The 17395-nt window shown below is 36.8% G+C and overlaps 2 protein-coding genes across 8 annotated transcripts in view; both read left to right on the top strand.

Annotated features, from left to right (window-relative positions):
• Positions 1-10464, top strand: part of tead1b (TEA domain family member 1b) — a 71419-nt gene extending 60955 nt beyond the window's left edge. For all 7 annotated transcript variants that reach the window (XM_079605505.1, XM_079605503.1, XM_079605506.1 and 4 more), the window contains 6 exons: positions 1444-1505; positions 1618-1742; positions 2358-2531; positions 3801-3941; positions 5072-5224; positions 7169-10464. In XM_079605505.1, the coding sequence (XP_079461631.1) occupies positions 1444-1505; positions 1618-1742; positions 2358-2531; positions 3801-3941; positions 5072-5224; positions 7169-7282 (769 nt within the window). In that variant the 3' untranslated portion in view covers positions 7283-10464. The remainder of the gene's footprint in view (positions 1-1443; positions 1506-1617; positions 1743-2357; positions 2532-3800; positions 3942-5071; positions 5225-7168) is intronic.
• Positions 10465-13564: 3100 nt separating this feature from the next.
• rassf10b (Ras association domain family member 10b) lies at positions 13565-16398 on the top strand. The gene has a single exon (XM_079598047.1). The coding sequence runs from the start codon at positions 13755-13757 to the stop codon at positions 15117-15119; it is 1365 nt and encodes a 454-aa protein (XP_079454173.1). The 5' UTR covers positions 13565-13754; the 3' UTR covers positions 15120-16398.
• Positions 16399-17395: the final 997 nt, after the last annotated feature.

A 17395-nucleotide genomic window follows, 5' to 3' on the forward strand; every position in this document is an offset into this window, starting at 1 on the left:
TCTTACTGTCCCACTGTTCAGTCTAACTCTTCAATCTTACTGTCCCACTGTTCAGTCTAACTGTCCCACTGTTCAGTCTAACTCTTCAATCTTACTTTCCCACTGTTCAGTCTAAATCTTCAATCTTACTGTCCCACTGTTCAGTCTAACTCTTCAATCTTACTGTCCTACTGTTCAGTCTAACTGTCCCACTGTTCAATCTTACTGTCCCACTGTTCAGCCAAGCTGTCCCACTGTTCAATCTAACTGTCCCACTGTTCAATCTAGCTGTCCCACTGTTCAATCTTACTGTCCCACTGTTCAGTCTAACTGTCCCACTGTTCAATCTTACTGTCCCACTGTTCAGTCTAACTGTCCCACTGTTCAATCTTACTGTCCCACTGTTCAGTCTAACTGTCAAATCTAACTGTCCCACTGTTCAATCTAACTGCCCCACTGTTCAGTCTAACTGTTCAATCTAACTGTCCCACTGTTCAGTCTAACTGTCCCACTGTTCAGTCTAGCTGTCCCACTGTTCAATCTAACTGTCCCACTGTTCAGTCTAACTGTTCAATCTAACTGTCCCACTGTTCAGTCTAACTGTCCCACTGTTCAGTCTAGCTGTCCCACTGTTCAATCTAACTGTCCCACTGTTCAGTCTAACTGTCCCACTGTTCAATCTAACTGTCCCACTGTTCAGTCTAACTGTCCAATCTAACTGTCCCACTGTTCAGTCTAACTGTTCAGTCTAGCTGTCCCACTGTTCAATCTAACTGTCCCACTGTTCAGTCTAACTGTTCAATCTAACTGTCCCAGTGTTCAGTCTAGCTGTCCCACTGTTCAATCTGACTGTTCAGTCAAGCTGTCCCACTGTTCAGTAAAGCTGTCCCACTGTTCAATCTAACTGTCCCACTGTTCAGTCTAACTGTTCAGTCTAGCTGTTCAATCTTATTGTCCCACTGTTCAGTCTAACTGTTCAGGTAGGCTGCTCATAATTTCATGCTTTACCTTCTTCTGCCTTTAACTTTTTCTTCTTCTGCATCTTCTTCACCATCTTCATCTGCAGCTTCTTTTTTTCACATTCTTCTTTGTCTGCAACATCTGAACCTCTTTATTCTCTGCTAACTTTTATGTGTTTCTTTTGCCCTCCTTGCAAGCACTGGTATTTCCTTAGGAAATGCAAATCTTATTTATTCTTTCTGTCTTTGTTTTGTCTGCTTTATTGTCGTTCTCTTCTTCTTGATGTCTGTATTTTCCCTGACCCTTCCAGCTTTCTCTCTTTCCCTCCGAGGGATCAGCAATAGAGGAAGCCTTTCCAGAGGCAATGATGGGTTGAATCCAAGTTTGAATACTTTGTGCAGCTTTGTTTCTTCTTTGCTGTATAACCCTCTTAATCTCTTCAGTATGTAGTGCCGCTAGACTGCTCATTTTCCTGTTCTTAGTTCTCCTTTGTCTTTGTTTTAGCATTAAGCCATTTGCCCAGCAAGCGTACCCTATCCAGCCAGCTGTCACAACTACAATCTCAAGTATGTCACCGTTTGCCTTTTTTTTTCTTTTTTTTATCCATTCAAATTTAACACTCTTTTTGTTTAGAAGAGCTAATATTCAGTGTGTTTGTGTGTGTCTGTGTGTGTGTAGGTTATGAGCCCGCGACAGCACCGGCGCCCACAGTTCCCGCCTGGCAGGGCCGATCTATCGGCACATCGAAACTCAGGCTTGTGGAATTCTCCGCTTTTCTGGAGCACCAGAGAGATCCAGATTCTGTGAGTAGCTTCTGTATGTCACTCTTAAAATAAAAATAGAAATGGAGCCGGTTTACTTCTTAATACAGATTCCTGGTCTTATTGTGCATGATTCATCATTAACCTACAGCCTCCCAGTCAAAAGTGGTTGTTTTCAGATAGGAGTCCTCTACAATTGACTGAAAACACACATTCTAGTATGAATTCTAGTATGCAACGCCTACTTTTCACAATTTAATATAGTCCTGATTGAAAAAATACATGTTTTGCTCTTTGAATATCAGATAAATTGGTTTGAATATTTAGATAAATTGTAATTCTCCAAAATACACTGAAAGTGACTTGTTAATATATTTTCAGGCATTGTTTATAAATTGTATTTTTTATTTTATAATTATAAATGAACATTGAACTTTTTGTCATGTCTCAACAATACTCAATAACTTACTTGTCTGCAACAATGATGAAATGTATGAGAATTGTCTCCATCACAGGGGATTTTCTCACCAAATATTGTTATTTGTTTATTTGATTAATCATGATTAATTAGCTTACTTAATCAACATATCAAGAAACAAATGTATTTACAATATTGAATAGATTGATATTCTAACATGTTTTCTTTGTTCTGTGCAGTATAACAAGCATCTTTTCGTGCACATCGGTCAGACAAATCACTCTTACAACGATGCCTTGCTCGAGTCGGTGGATATTCGTCAGATTTACGACAAATTCCCTGAGAAGAAAGGAGGGCTGAAGGAATTGTTTGGCAAGGGTCCTCAGAATTCATTCTTTCTCATAAAGTTCTGGGTGAGTGAATCCCGGCAAAGAACGAGCATCTGTTTAGTGATTCACACACCCTTCAATTATTTGCAAAAGAAGATATCGTAACTCACAAAGTCCAGAAAGAACTTAGTATTATTATTATTTAGGCTTAAAAACAAACATGTACGTAGAATGCTGTGTAATGCATGCCCACCCTGTGCCAAGGTTTTTCTACTCTAATGAGAGCGCAGTTCATGTTTACCACCCATACAACTGCCTATTTAACGCAAATATTTATCCACCGAGTGATTACATGCATGAATAATTGTGCATTTCCCTAAAGACACTGGGCCACTTTAGGTTTAAAGACAGCCGTCTCTGTTTGCATGTCCAGACCGCCGCTGCTATATTTGGCACGGCATAGCTGAAGAGTCCATGATCAAAGCTCGCACTTATTCCGTTTAATATCGGGAAACAATTGGATGACCTGGTTGCTCCTCTAATAGCTATTCAAACATTGCATGCATTTTGTGAAATGCTAACTAGCGGCAACCAACAAAGTGGGCCTCGTCGTGGTCGGAGCGAGGCTGCTCAAATTCCGTTTGAAGTGACGGAGGGATCTGAATTTCAAATGAAACTCTGGATCTGCACAATAATGCCTCTCTTGAATATGATGTGAAAATGTAACAGGCTTGTCTTAATGAAAAGAGAGTATGCCAGAAATGAATATTTGAGCTTTCTCTGTAATGAAAATCGTGTTAGCTTACTGAAAGAGCAGAGAGCGAGCTGTTCTTTTTTCCGCTCTTTTGCAGAAATTTTTTGAGTGCCTTTTTACTCCAAGTTATTTCATCTATTCTTTCTAACCTTAGACACGGTCTTTTTTTTAATACTTGAATAGACTAATACGGAGAAATAGCCTTGATTGGTAGTTTAGTATTAGAATAATGCAGTCTTAAAGGGATAGTTCATTAGAAAATTAACATATACTCACCCTCATGTTCTTCCAAACCTGCTTGAATTTTTTCTTATATGGAACACCGAAATATTGCAGAAGATCCACACAAAAAACACAATCAAATAATTATAAAAGTAGTCCGTACAAGTTGTACTGTATGTGATGCTCCAAACTGAAATTTAAGTACTGAAAATCTTCCATGTACTGTAGTTTTTTGTTGTTGTTGCTGTGCTTACAATCTCCACTAGATGGCAGTTTTGTATTGAATGTTATATGTCAGTAAATCTATCCATTTGTTCTGATATAGATTTCTTTTTAATTAATTTGATAATTAAAGCTTCAATCTCATTGGTTCATAGGCTGACTTAAACTGCAACATTCAGGATGAAACCGGGGCCTTCTATGGAGTGACCAGTCAGTACGAGAGCCCGGAGAACATGACCATCACCTGCTCCACTAAAGTTTGCTCGTTTGGCAAACAGGTTGTGGAGAAAGTGGAGGTGATTTTTTTTAGTTTTGAGTACAGGATAACATTTGAATGGAGCAATAAATGTTCTCAATCTAATCTCATATTAGAGTGAGAACATTTAATGCTCCATTCAAATGAGAAAAAAGTGTATTGCTCTTTCATATCTCAGGACATTTAATGGAGATCTCAGTCTCAGAAAAAAAAATGGCTTGGGAGAATTTGATGAGAAATATTTAGAGAAATTAATTTTAATTCCAGACTTTGGTATCTTAATCTGTACAATTTGAGACATTGTTTAGATTTTGAGATCAGTAATGAGATTTTAGAACTTTGTCAGAAAAAAACAAATGGTATCTCCTGTACACAAATAAAATATTGTCTATACTTTGGTCAATATTTTTTTTAGAGATGTCCTTACACTCACCAAGGCTGCATTTATTTGATAAAAAATACAATAAAAACTGCAATATTATTTTAATGTTATTACATTTTTAAAGAGCTGTTTTTTTATTTTAATATATGTTCAAATGTAATTTATTTCTTTGATTGTAAAGCTGAATTTTCAGCATCATTACTCCAGTCTTCAGTGTTACATGATCCTTCAGAAATCATTCTAATATGCTGACTTGCTGCTCAAGAAACATTTCTTATTTTTATCAATGTTTAAAAACAGTTTAACAGTTTTTTTTAAAGAAATTAATACTTTTATTTAGCAAGGACACATTAAATTGATCAATATTTTTTTTCCAATAATAATTATTGACAATAAAGACATTTATAATGTTCAAATGTCAATTTTTTTTTTTTTTAGAAATTAATACAACATAATAATAATAATCATTAATAGAAATGAAGCACCAAATAAGCATATCAGAATAATTTCTGAAGGATCATGTGACACTGAAGACGAGTAATGATGCTGAAAATTCAGCTTTGTCATCTCATAATAATAAAAAAGTTATTTTGAATGGTAATAATATATCACAATATTCTGTTTTTACTATATTAAACAAATACAGTCTTGGTGAGCATAGAAGACTTCTTTCAAAAACTTAAAAAAGTCATACTTTTCAAACTTTTGACTGGTAGTGTATCATATGCCATGTTTTTTTTTTTTTTTTTTTGTGCATTCTCTCATCTCCCTCTCATCTCTCCTCTCAGACGGAGTACGCTCGCTTTGAGAACGGCCGCTTTGTTTACCGGATAAGTCGGTCTCCCATGTGTGAATACATGATCAACTTCATCCACAAACTCAAACACCTGCCTGAGAAATACATGATGAACAGCGTCCTGGAGAACTTCACCATCTTATTGGTGAGTCTGCATGTCCATCAGTGATGTTTAAACCAATCAGTGAAAGCTTTCAGTGCAGGGCGGAGCCTGTGGCCTCTGAGCTGATACGACTCTACATTCCTAGCATTCCTGTGGCGCTGTGCAAAGCCTGATAATCTCCTGCAAAGGGGGAGGAACCCCTTTCTCTAACCTTCACACACACATAAGGATTAGAGCCCTATTCTCCCCTACAGTGAGGGTCTTACTAATGCACTTTCCCTGCTCTCTTCCCTCAAATCCCTCACATCCTGGTACGATGGAGGTTTTTGTCATGATAGAAAGACTGAAAGATGTGTTTATAGTGTATGTTGTTGAAAGGTGGTGGTTGTTGAAGGGTTGATCTCAGGTCATCCAAACACATACAGTACAGCGCTAAATGCACAGGATCCAATGTGTGAAAAATTATCCAATCATTTGAAACACTTTTTAAATACTAATGTATTCCGACCTTACCTATCAAGCCATCATTGCAGCACATCAGGGGTTTTAAACATGGCCAGTTAAATGTGGCTTTTAAAGTCAAGTGCTTGAAAAAAGCCCAATATAAAAGCACAAGACTTAATAAAAAAAAAACAGGGTTTTTTAAGATATAAACTAATGCATGCAGTCAAAAACCTGAGACCTTCCTCTTCATCAAATCCTTTCACAAATCTAATCAGTGAACTGGTGAATCTCATAAAAAACACATCCAGGTCACATTTCTCACCAAAATAAAAGGAATAAAATATTTTAGAAACATAAAGATTGTTTGCATTATCCCATAATTTTCTCACATCAAATTCTTATTACTGTTATGTGTTGTAGAAAGCTAAAGATCTTTATTTTATATAGTGTTAAAAAGCTTTATTTTTTCATTTTTTGGTAATTCTGATCATTTTCATTAGATTATCATTGCTGCTATAATATATAAAATATCATATTACTATGATATTTGAAATGAAAGAGACAAAATCATTGTGCTCGACCAACTTGTAAAGATCCATAAATATGAATAATCACAAAAGAAAAAAAATATAGTAGTCGCTTGTCAGATTTTTAATTTTTTATTTTTTTTTTACTTTTCAAAGGTTAGAGAAATGTACTGTATATTGCTATTTTTATTTATTTATAAATACATTTTATTGTTATGTTTTATTTTAAATCAGCACACATAATGCCAAATACTATAATGTACAATACCATTCAAAAGTTTGGGGTCTGTGAGTTTTTTAATGTTTACAGTTAAATACAGTGCAAACAGAAATGTTGTGAAATAATATTATAATTTACAAAATTAAAATGTAATTTATTCCTGTGATGCACAGTGGAATTTTCAGCATCATTACAGTGTCACATGATATTTCAGAAATCATTATAATATGCTGATTTGCTGCTCAAGAAACATTTCTTAATACTATCAATGTTGAAAACAGCTTAATATTTTAATAATAATAAAAACAAATCTTGGATGTTTAGAAATAGTTCAAAAGAAAATATTTAATTTGAAATAAACATTATAAATGTCTTTACTGTCACCCTTTATAAATTTAATGTATTCTTGCTACATAAAAGTAAAAATAAATAAATAAAAGGGAGGTGTATACATTTTTGTATACATACTTTTTTGCCTCTGCTGAATTATATATTTTCCATTATAGTAATGAGAATTGAGGAGTGTTGTGCTTAATTTTCTAAACATTTTGTAGACATAGGGTTAACACTTGTGTACCTGTTACACGTTACATGTATTTACTATAGTAATAACTATAAATTAGTTATGATCGCATGCAACTAACTTTAGGGTTAGTGCTTAATACTTTCCGTACTTAAATGTATAATTACACAGTGACACCTTAAAATAAAGTGTACCGTAACCCAAATATGACTTTGACAGGTTTCATGTGGTTTACTGTACAGTAATGCGACGTCTCTGGCTCTCTGTTTCAGGTGGTAACAAACAGAGACACACAGGAGACCCTGCTGTGCATGGCCTGTGTGTTCGAAGTGTCAAACAGCGAGCACGGAGCCCAGCATCACATCTACAGACTAGTGAAGGAATGAAGCAGCTCTTTCACACAGACTCTCGACCTCAGTACAGTGGCAGTGCCTCTAGCTCAACACTCACTCAAGATGATTTTCACTCACATTTGGGTGATGCTTCTAATTATATATATATAAATATATATATATATTTCTTTATTAATATGTGTTTGACGTTTAACTGCAGCTGTGAATGGCGGTACAGTTGTATTATGTTTTAATACAGGAAAGAATGTCAAAGAATGCCGGATCAAGATTCATTTGTAGACTATACATATAAAGTGACATACGGTATCGTTCGACTTAAGGGTTGGGTTGAGTTAGGTTGAATCTGAAAACAACCTCATTTTGATTTTGATTTTCTAAATCATGTAATGTACTCAAAAGATCTGAAAGCATATGGGTGCAGCCATAAATGTGTGTGTGTGAGTGGGATGTAGGTGTACAGATGTATATACAGTACATTCTCACAGGTATTTTTCCCAAAGAAAAAGTATTTGAGAAATTTCATTCTGTAACATTGATTTATTGAAAAGAAAGCTACTGTAGGTGTTAAAAAAAAAAAAAAGATTCTTGTGGCCATCGGAAAACAAAAGTTCCCGCATTCCGAACATTCAGAGAATTCAGGGAATTCAGAAGCCCAGCCCTTGAAAAGAGTTACTTTGTACATGCTACTTTTTAATTTTCGTTGAGGAATTACTGCACTGTGATACGAGAAGTTTATACCAACCTGTGTCTGTTTTCACGTGTCACCACCTGCAATAAGAAAACGCAGAGAATCAACCCTGTTGACTAGACAGCTAAACGCCTCCTGCCAACATGCTTGTATAAAAGATAACTCTAGAAACAAGAAGCACTGCATTAACTACAAGGGGTTGATGGATTATCCATCAGCTTGACCCGAGCACTTGGACCCGCTCGTCGGACTTGCCTTCTGCCGCTGGGGAAGACACACTTCACAAAGCCCATCCCTGAACATGCTGTACATCACGGAGCACTCCTTCATCTTCTGTAAGAATCAGTCCTGTCCCAGAGTTCTTCGCTGCCTTCGACATTCCCGCACAGCCCATGTCTCTGTGGCCTAATCGATTTCTACGACTGCAAGCCTTAATAATGGTTGTGTGAACTCCAAAAGATGCCACTAAAGCTGTGACCTCTTTCCTAAGCTGGAAGACGTTCTTGTTATTGTCACATGTTGTAGGAATTGTACAGTACAAACCTGCCAAAGTGTAACAATATACAGCACAGTGCCTTAGTGTATGAAGTCAACGCAGATGAGCGCAGTGGTTTTTCGGGAAAAAGTAACACTAAAGGCGCGGTCACGTTTACTGTTGCTCGACGAGATTTTGCAGGCGAAATCCAGTCATTTCAATAGAAATACGCACGATCCAGAGTTTTGCGTTATGGCGAAAAAATGTTCACATGCAGATTTTGCTCTTTGTTTTTTTTTTTGTTTTTTTGAAAATCTACTGTTGATTACTGTTGGTTGATCGGAGGTTACATGTAAAGCTGCCCGCATTCTCCACCACATTTTTTTTTGTCCTTGAAATTTCGCTGCAATTTTGCAAATGTGACCGCACCATAAGATCCTACGTGTCATCTTTATTTAAAAAAAAGCACTGGCCATTTGGTTGACCTTTCACTCTCAGAGACACATAGAAGACATATTTAGACATACTGTACGTAAAGTATCTGATCTTGCCTTTCTTATCCGAAAAGACCAAAAAGTTGGAGACGCACTGAGCTCCTCTTTATTTCCTGCACTGTAGCATGAAAGTGCCTTTGGTTCCGATTTTTCCAGCTTAGAAAAGACAGATGTTATTTTGCGTTGTTAAGATGATCAAAAACCAAAAAAAAAAGTGGATGTAGGTAAAATATTCACCACATTGCCTTCATAAAATTTTATAGAAAAATCAACATGGGCTAGTGAGTGGAGATGTTCTGAAATAAAGTTCTGTAATAATTATTAATAACAAATTTATATCAGCATTTGATTTGGTGGATGTGGCAAACTGTCATGTTTTTTCTCTCTCTTCTTTCAAGAACTTCGGTTCCATTCTGTGTGATACTTATCTTTAGTGTCTTTTCTAGTGCATAATCAAATTATAAAAGTGAAAACCTCACAGCACCATGGAGATTATGAATCCTAAATGGTGATCTTTTTCCTTTTCATTTTGTTTTAAGCCATTTCAATGTCTTCTTTTTTCTTTCGTGAATATAGCAAACACTATATTAAGTGACGTAAAGGTGTTTTTCTCCTCAGACCTTAAAGATAGTTGAGGATATTATCCGCAAAGTTCTTGGCTTCACCAAACCGTATCATCTCCACTGCATAATTTATTCATGTTGTTCATTTAAGTGGATGAAACCCTCAAAGAGTGAAAGACTAAGTTAGATTTACAGCTGTGTATGTTGTACCGCTTAAAGTAAACTGTGGAGTTAAGTACGCTCAATATCAAAACGGCAAACGATGTTGATTGTTTTGTGTTTGCCTTACCTTCGCCTTCTTGTTCACGTTTCATATAGAGATCTTCCTGTATTGTTCTACATGTTTTGTGATGACGTCAGTATATTCAGAGCCCGTTCGGGTGGTGATACTGTTACTGCTGGTGCATCTGCTACGTCAGTTCCTCCTTAACAGTCCCCTTTACTTCTCTAGGGATTTGAGAACTAATGCCTTTAATATGATGAATGTTAAACGGACATTATTTTGCTAGTAATGGACACTAAGTAAGGATTTGAGTGGAATCCGGACTACAGTATGACGGCAGTTTAGCTTATGTTTTTTGATCTATGTTTGTATTTTGTCTGTGTGTAGGTACTGGTACCTCCTATGTTCATTACCATTTAAGATGTTGGCTTTAAAGTGAACTTTTCTCTAGTTCAGATAGTATCATAAAAAGATATTGGGTTTGTGTGCAGAGATTTTTTTGTAAAAAGGTGCTTTGTATAAAATTATATATTCTGGCTTTTCTTGGTACAAAGGTGTGATATCTTTTAATATCCCTGATGATGGGGGTGAAAAAAAACATTGGAGCAAGGCTGAGAGAGAAAAGAAAAATACGTATTATGTGTGTGTTCTTTATCGCATATGGTCTTGTCTTTGCTCCGTAACATTTTGATGCCGCCTTGATAAAGTGGTAGATATTTTGTAGCTTTCTAGAATACTTTGTATGTACACAATATTGAATAAAATAAATAATTAAAACACAGCTTGTGTGATCATGTTATCTTTCCCTCTTTTAATTTAAATGGAAAGTTCATCCAAAAATAAAAGTTCTGTCATTATTTACTCACACTCGTTCCAAACCCGTATGACTTTTCTTCTGTGGAAAGTTTCCAGTAATATATGTTATGTTCCACAGAAGAAAGCCATGCAGTTTTGGAATGACATGTGGTGAGTTAAAGAAAGTTGTCATAATTGATGTTCTCACAGGGATGGATTGTAGTACTGAAATTATCTGCCAGTCTGCAGCGCCACCTGTGGTCACTTTTTGAAAACAAAGTTAAGTGGATAGTGCACCCCACAATTATTGATCATTATTAAATTTATGAATTATTAAGAAACATTATTTACTCACCCTCAAGTTGTTCCAACCCTGTACGAGTTTCTTTCTTCTGTTGAACACAAAAAAAGACATTTTGAAGAATGTTGGACCCTGGTGTGTGTGTGTGTGTGTGTGTGTGTGTGCGCGCAGTGTATTTTGTATATTTGGGTTATCATTATTTATGAAAATCTACACATTTCGTGGATGTCTTGTATCCGCACAATTATGCTACTATTAACTCCAGTACAGCTGTGAAATAGTCTATTGAATTTATTGTAACTTAAGAAATCTGACAAACCTCAACTTTAACTTTAACACTAGTGATAACCATTAGCTTTTGATTTAAATTTGCATAATTGGTTCTATTTTAATGCATATATAAAAGCTGTAGGCATTAGTACAGTATTTATGTCCCTCTCGTACACTACATGTAGTTAAAGTAATAGCAGTGAACACTAGGGACGGTATTTTACAGATATGAATTGTGAATTTTGCAATAATGAGAGTAAACAGCAGGTGTCACTGCAGGATCGTTCTCAGGAAGCAGTTAAACCTAAATTATTTTATTAGCTATTTATTGCTTAAAGACATTTAAAAGTGACAATTTCGTTAACAGGGAAAGTTAAGTAAGGTGTGGTGTCATTGTATATGTCTTTGTTTTTGTGGATATGAAGTGATTTATGAACCACACCATGATCATGCAATTTGCTTTTTATTACAAGGATTATGGCCATTTAATCTCAATTGGATCAGGTTTGACCCTAAAATTATTAATTTTTTTACCAACAAATAAAATAAGAGCATATAAAAACAGTTTACATGTAGTCTATTAATTTGCAGACTTATAATCACTGCATACGACAGGATAAACGGTTGGTGTTGTGATGTACAATTTCTAAATAAGTTTTTCTTTTCTCAATTTCTTAATGCAATACTCTGGAAGCAGAACATGTCAAGAAGCCTACTCCAAGATTGAAGAAGCAAATACACAAACTTTGGCCTTCAAGATTAAAAAATGCAACTATAAAATAACTTTGCAGACAAACGGTCCATCTCATCACAAGCTCTGTTTCAGGCATGATAAGCAGTAAACTCTGGCCTTTATGAAGTGGGTTGGGACAGGCTGCTTGTTTCTACTGTTTCGGAAACGGCAGGTTAAAGATGTACTCAGGTTAAAGGTGAATAGTACTTTAAATCATGTCCACTCACATGAGATGACTCCCTCGGTCATACCCTGATAACATCTGATTTAGTGAGGTGCCTTAAGGGGACATATTGAAATCACATGACCAGCTAAATACAGATTTTGTCTTTGTAAACCTCCCATTATCCACTACTGCTCACAGAATAAATGTGTAGCACTTTACTATAAGGTTCTATTTGATAACATTAGTTGAACTAACAACATGAACTAACAATGAAAATGCTCTGAAGCATATGCCCATATTTAATCTTAATTTCAACATTTACTTATTAAAATCAAAATTGTATCTGTTAATAATGAACCTGAGCAACATTAACTAACATTAAACAATTGCATTAACACCGTAAGCAAATGTATTGCTAATTGTTTGTCACCATGAAATCAAAATAAAACATTCTTATATTGCAGTAGGCTATTTATCATAAATTATTTATCTGTGCAAAGTGTGCATTGTTGTTTTTGTCATTTTTTCAAAAATAACTTCCTCTTGCAGCCTCTTCTCTTCTCTGATGACGTGTTTACTGGAGTGAGGGCGGGAAAACCAACCTGTCACTCACATGAGATCCACCAATAGCAAACCACAACCATCCAATAAATTCCCCATGGACGAAATCAAGCCCCGCCCTATATTTGTTCCTGTTCCAGAAGCCGTTTCACTTGGATATGTCATAAAACGATATTACTCATTGTGGCATAAAAAAGAAAACCTCAGGTCATGAAATGAAAACAAAATAATAATTATGAAATGATGATGATAATAATAGGCTACTTTATGTGATAATCATCGTTTTTTTTATACATGTCAGGGTATTTGTTCCTTTATAAAAATAAATAAAAATAAAAAAAAGGAAATGAATCCCAAGTGAGTTTTGTAAAAGACAATAAACGTATACATTAATATGATTATCACGTGAAATGAAGTATGAATTCACTGAGTTTGGGTCAATGACATCATGACATGGATATGTTTGTGTCCAAGTGCATTATTTCATTTTAAAATAAATACACACTATTGTATGTGTTGTTGTTATCTTAAACCCCCCAAAATGTCAGGTGGTGCAACTGTCAAAGTAAGAAAACATTTTTTTTTTAAATGGTGTCTCAATAACAATAAATAAAAAAATATATAGCCCACTTTGACATAATTTTAGGTTTGAACCCTTTTATAAACATGTAAGTTTCCTGGTCATGATTAAAAAATATGCATTACATCAGTTTTGAAAATCTTTTTAAAAAACTTTTGTGAAGCTTTAGTGGTCAATGATCCGTTTATCACCGTCATTTCTTTAGACAATCAAAACAACTGATCAGATCCTTGTTATTTTATCCAGCGTTCTCATTTCCTTGCTTAATTTTTGCATTGTTTTACTTAAACGGTATGTATTAAATATTTTAAAAATATTTGTTTTTTGTTTAATCTGAATAGAAGTGCACACAACCGGTAGGCTATCTTATAATGTCACTAGGCTCGAGAGAGGTCATGTGATCAGTGCAGTGCACTCGCAGAAGCGCTGTCCCGTCAGCTCTCATTCACTCACAGAGACCGAGAGACACACATGAGGACTGGAGCATCAGCAACTCTTTCAATCGACAACATTACAACTGTATCATTTCAACAGTGTGGATTAACCCTTTGCATTTTATAGGCTGCAATAGTTAAATGTTATAATAGTTTTCACTTCATCTGAATAATTTCCTGCAGCGGGAAACTTTGCTGGGACAGTAACTATCAGTCGGAGAGATGGAGGCAGAGGAGAATAAAATATCAGTGTGGGTTTGTCGCGAAGAGAAGCTCGTGTCGGGCTTGTCGAAGCGCACGACCTGCGCAGATGTGATCCGGGTTTTACTGGAGGATCAGAACCTGGAGACGCGCGTGTCTCTCTCGGGCTCTCCTCAGTCTTACTGCGTTGTGGAGAAATGGAGAGGGGTCGAGCGGATTTTACCCAACAAAACCAAGATCCTGCGACTGTGGAGCGCGTGGGGAGAGGAACAGGAAAACGTGCGGTTTGTGCTGGTGAAGAACGAGGCGTCTCTCCCGAGCAACGGGCCGCGGAGCGCAGAGGCGCGCGTAGTTCTCAGTAAGGAGAGCCCGTGTGTTTACAAGGGGACCGCGAGAGTGACCATGGCTCTGTCACAAGAGAAACAGAGACGGATAGTCAGGAAAGCGTTCAGAAAATTGGATAAGATTAATAAGAAAAAAACGCAGGCTGCATCTAAGGACGAATCGTGCATGGAGAAGATGGAGACGCTTGTGCACCTGGTCATATCTCAAGATCACACCATCCGCCAGCAGATTCAGAGGATAAAAGAGCTGGACAGGGAAATCGACAGGTATGAGGCCAAAGTTCATTTTGATAGAATGAAGATGCACGGGATCAACTATGTCCAGGATACGTATTTAGTGGACGCCAACCCTGATAAAGTTGGCGAGGGGGACAAAACCAGCCCAGAGGAAGCTCTCGCCCAGTTTGAGGAGTATGCGAAGAGATGCGAGGAGGTCATCAAACTGCAAGAAGAACTGGCTGAGCACGAGGCCCTCATGGAGAGCATTACGACTGAGATCCAAGAGGAGCTCAACCAGAGATGGATGAAGAGAAGGCACGAGGAACTTGCGAATAAAGACGGCGAAAGCACTTCTGGCGAGGCATCTCTCCGAGTCACGACTCAAGAACACCATGACGGATCTTCAGCGCTGGATGTGTCGTCTGACAATGACTTGCTTCTGGAAGAGGAGAGGATCAGAACCCAACTCGACACCAGTTTGTACATCGGCCTGCGGTTGAACACAGACTTGGAGGCTATAAGGAATGATTTGGACTTGACCAAGGAGATATGGGGGGAGAAAGAGAAAGAACTAACGGATTTATTGGAGAAAGTCAACTCTTTGGATTTTGAGGAGGACAGTGCAGACAATGCGGAGCTGAAAGAGGAAAGCACAATAGAAAGTGACAGACTGATGGCTCTGGAGGGGGACAGTGTGTGGGTGGAGCAGGCAAGAGGGCTTTCAAAAACATGTGACGGGAATGATGACGACTCAGATACGGGACTCAGTTCAATGCACAGTCAAGACTCAGATATCACACCCGTCTGTGAATCTTTAGTGTGAAAACCACAGCCTGCTTTCACATTATCCCAGGCTGGATTATTGAAATGAACAACAACACTGGCTTAAAGGGATAGTTCACCCTTAAATTAAAAATGAAAAAGTTGTTCCAAACCTGTGTGAGTTGTATGAGATGTTGAACACAAAAGGAGATATTTTAAAGAATGTTGCTAACAGTTGACGGCACCCATTGACTTCCATAGTAGAAAAAAAAAACCTATGGAAGTCAATGGGTGCCGTCAACTGTCTGGTTACCGACATTCTTTAAAATATCTAATTTTGTGTTCAACAGAAGATAGAAACCCAAACATGAGGGTGAGTAAATGATGACATAATTTTCATTTTTGGGTGAACTATCCCTTTAATATAACACACTTTTTACATTTTCACACATACAAGCAAACAGACGGAAAGTAAGAAAAGTACTTTCCTGCTAATGAAAATGATTAAAGAACACAACTATGCACTTATTGAGCATCCTACAAGAATCAGTGTTAATTTCATCTAGACATGAATTAGTAGTTACTTTGTGAAACACACGCAGGATTGAAATCTCTTTAACTGTGGTTGGAGTTTAGACATCATTTGGAGCAAGTATGATGGACACGATCCAACACTGTGAAGCAGGTCCAGCACTGCCTTGCAGGTCAATGAAGATCAATTTTACATTGCAGTATGGTTTATGAATTATGATTCATTATTTAAAGCTGAAGTGTGTGATGTCCGTGCATCCTCAAATGGAATTTCCAAAATAGTTTTCAGACTGATTTATATTTAATCATATTGTAGTAGATGTTCTGCCAGTTCAAAAGCATGAAATAAAAGCTCACTGTCTGCTGCCAATCTGCATTGTCCTGCAGCTCCAGTCACATGGCATTTACGGCTCAGGTGATTGGCTCAAACCTGCATGAGCAAAGATGGCAGAATTTAATTTACAGAATTAACAACTGCCTTTGAGATTAATAAGAATGCTGACAGATAACTTCTCCAAGTATTAGACCTCCTTGAGAGAAAGTATTTCAATATTGAGAAAAATAGCACACTTCAGCTTTGAGTTGCATTTTGGCATAAGCACAAGAGAGTTATGTTTGTGGGATTCGAGTGAGCGCAAGAGATTTTTCAGTATAGACATGAGCAAGTGGTGGACATCTGATGAGCTTATTGATACAGGAGATTTTTTTATCATACTGTATTTTAACAGAGGACCTATGTATTTAGAATTGTACAGATACAACATTTGTGTAATATGAGAATCTATGATAAAACAATATTGTCTTATGAACTAAAATACTGAGGAATGCTTCATTTGTTGACATCATAACAAAAAAAAAAACACGTTCACCTGATAATTGATACCAAAGTCAATAGAAAAAGAAATAGATGAACTTCAATAATAATGTTAATAATGTTGCTAAAAACTTTTATTATTTTTTTTTTTTTTTACTTTATATTCAACACTGATTTTTTTACAGTAATTGTTTTTACTCTAATAAATGTGCTTAAATGCTACAATAATAATAATAATGATCCTACAAACGGTCCTTTTTTTATTTTTTATTTTGGGGTGACATTTCTCACCAGAGGATTTACGATATAAATTGTGAAATATATGACACACCCTGGCAACATTTCCAGCACTCGCAGTGTTGAAGAGTGAAAGTAATGCTCATCATTGGTCTGTGTTCAGTGGTTTCATGAGCTTCACGGTGGATTCGAGCTCTATTAGGTGTTACAAAACAATCACAGCTGCAGATGAGCCATCATGTATATTTAACACAACACGGTTCCTGATGTTTAACAGAAGGGGGAATGTTGCAGAACACACAGATGCTTCTCTGCTTGTGTAATTGCAGAACTATAAATATTGTTCGGGCCAAAAGGTGAAGAAAGGTAACTTGCGCGGAAAAGTAATTGCAAGTGTTGTGTGAACGGGGGAGACGAGTAGCTGGTGGCGTAAAGTGTTACGCAATCCCCCTGTCCCAGAGGTACGGCCCGGGACATTTACATAACCCACCCAGATAACCTCCTCTCATGTGCTCACACCTGACGAGAGACCTCAGACACAGGCAGAAGATCCAGGATCAGTTCTGGCACGGTCATTTCTTATCACTGGATAGCTCAGAGCAATCTGGTGCTGTACAGTTCTGTAAAATGAATTGCTTTCATCTTGAGCATTATGGTTTCTTCCATCTATATATGTACAAGTGGACTGTTTCACATCTGTTTGGGGACAGAACATTACAGTAAATTGATCAGATGAGACAGTAATGTTGCTAAAG

Source organism: Phoxinus phoxinus (assembly GCF_949152265.1).
Source record: "Phoxinus phoxinus genome assembly, chromosome: 2".
Taxonomy (NCBI): domain Eukaryota; kingdom Metazoa; phylum Chordata; class Actinopteri; order Cypriniformes; family Leuciscidae; genus Phoxinus; species Phoxinus phoxinus.

Coding starts and splice junctions, on each gene's coding strand:
- rassf10b (XM_079598047.1), top strand. CDS start 13,755: ATGGAGGCAGAGGAGAATAAAATATCAGTGTGGGTTTGTCGCGAAGAG.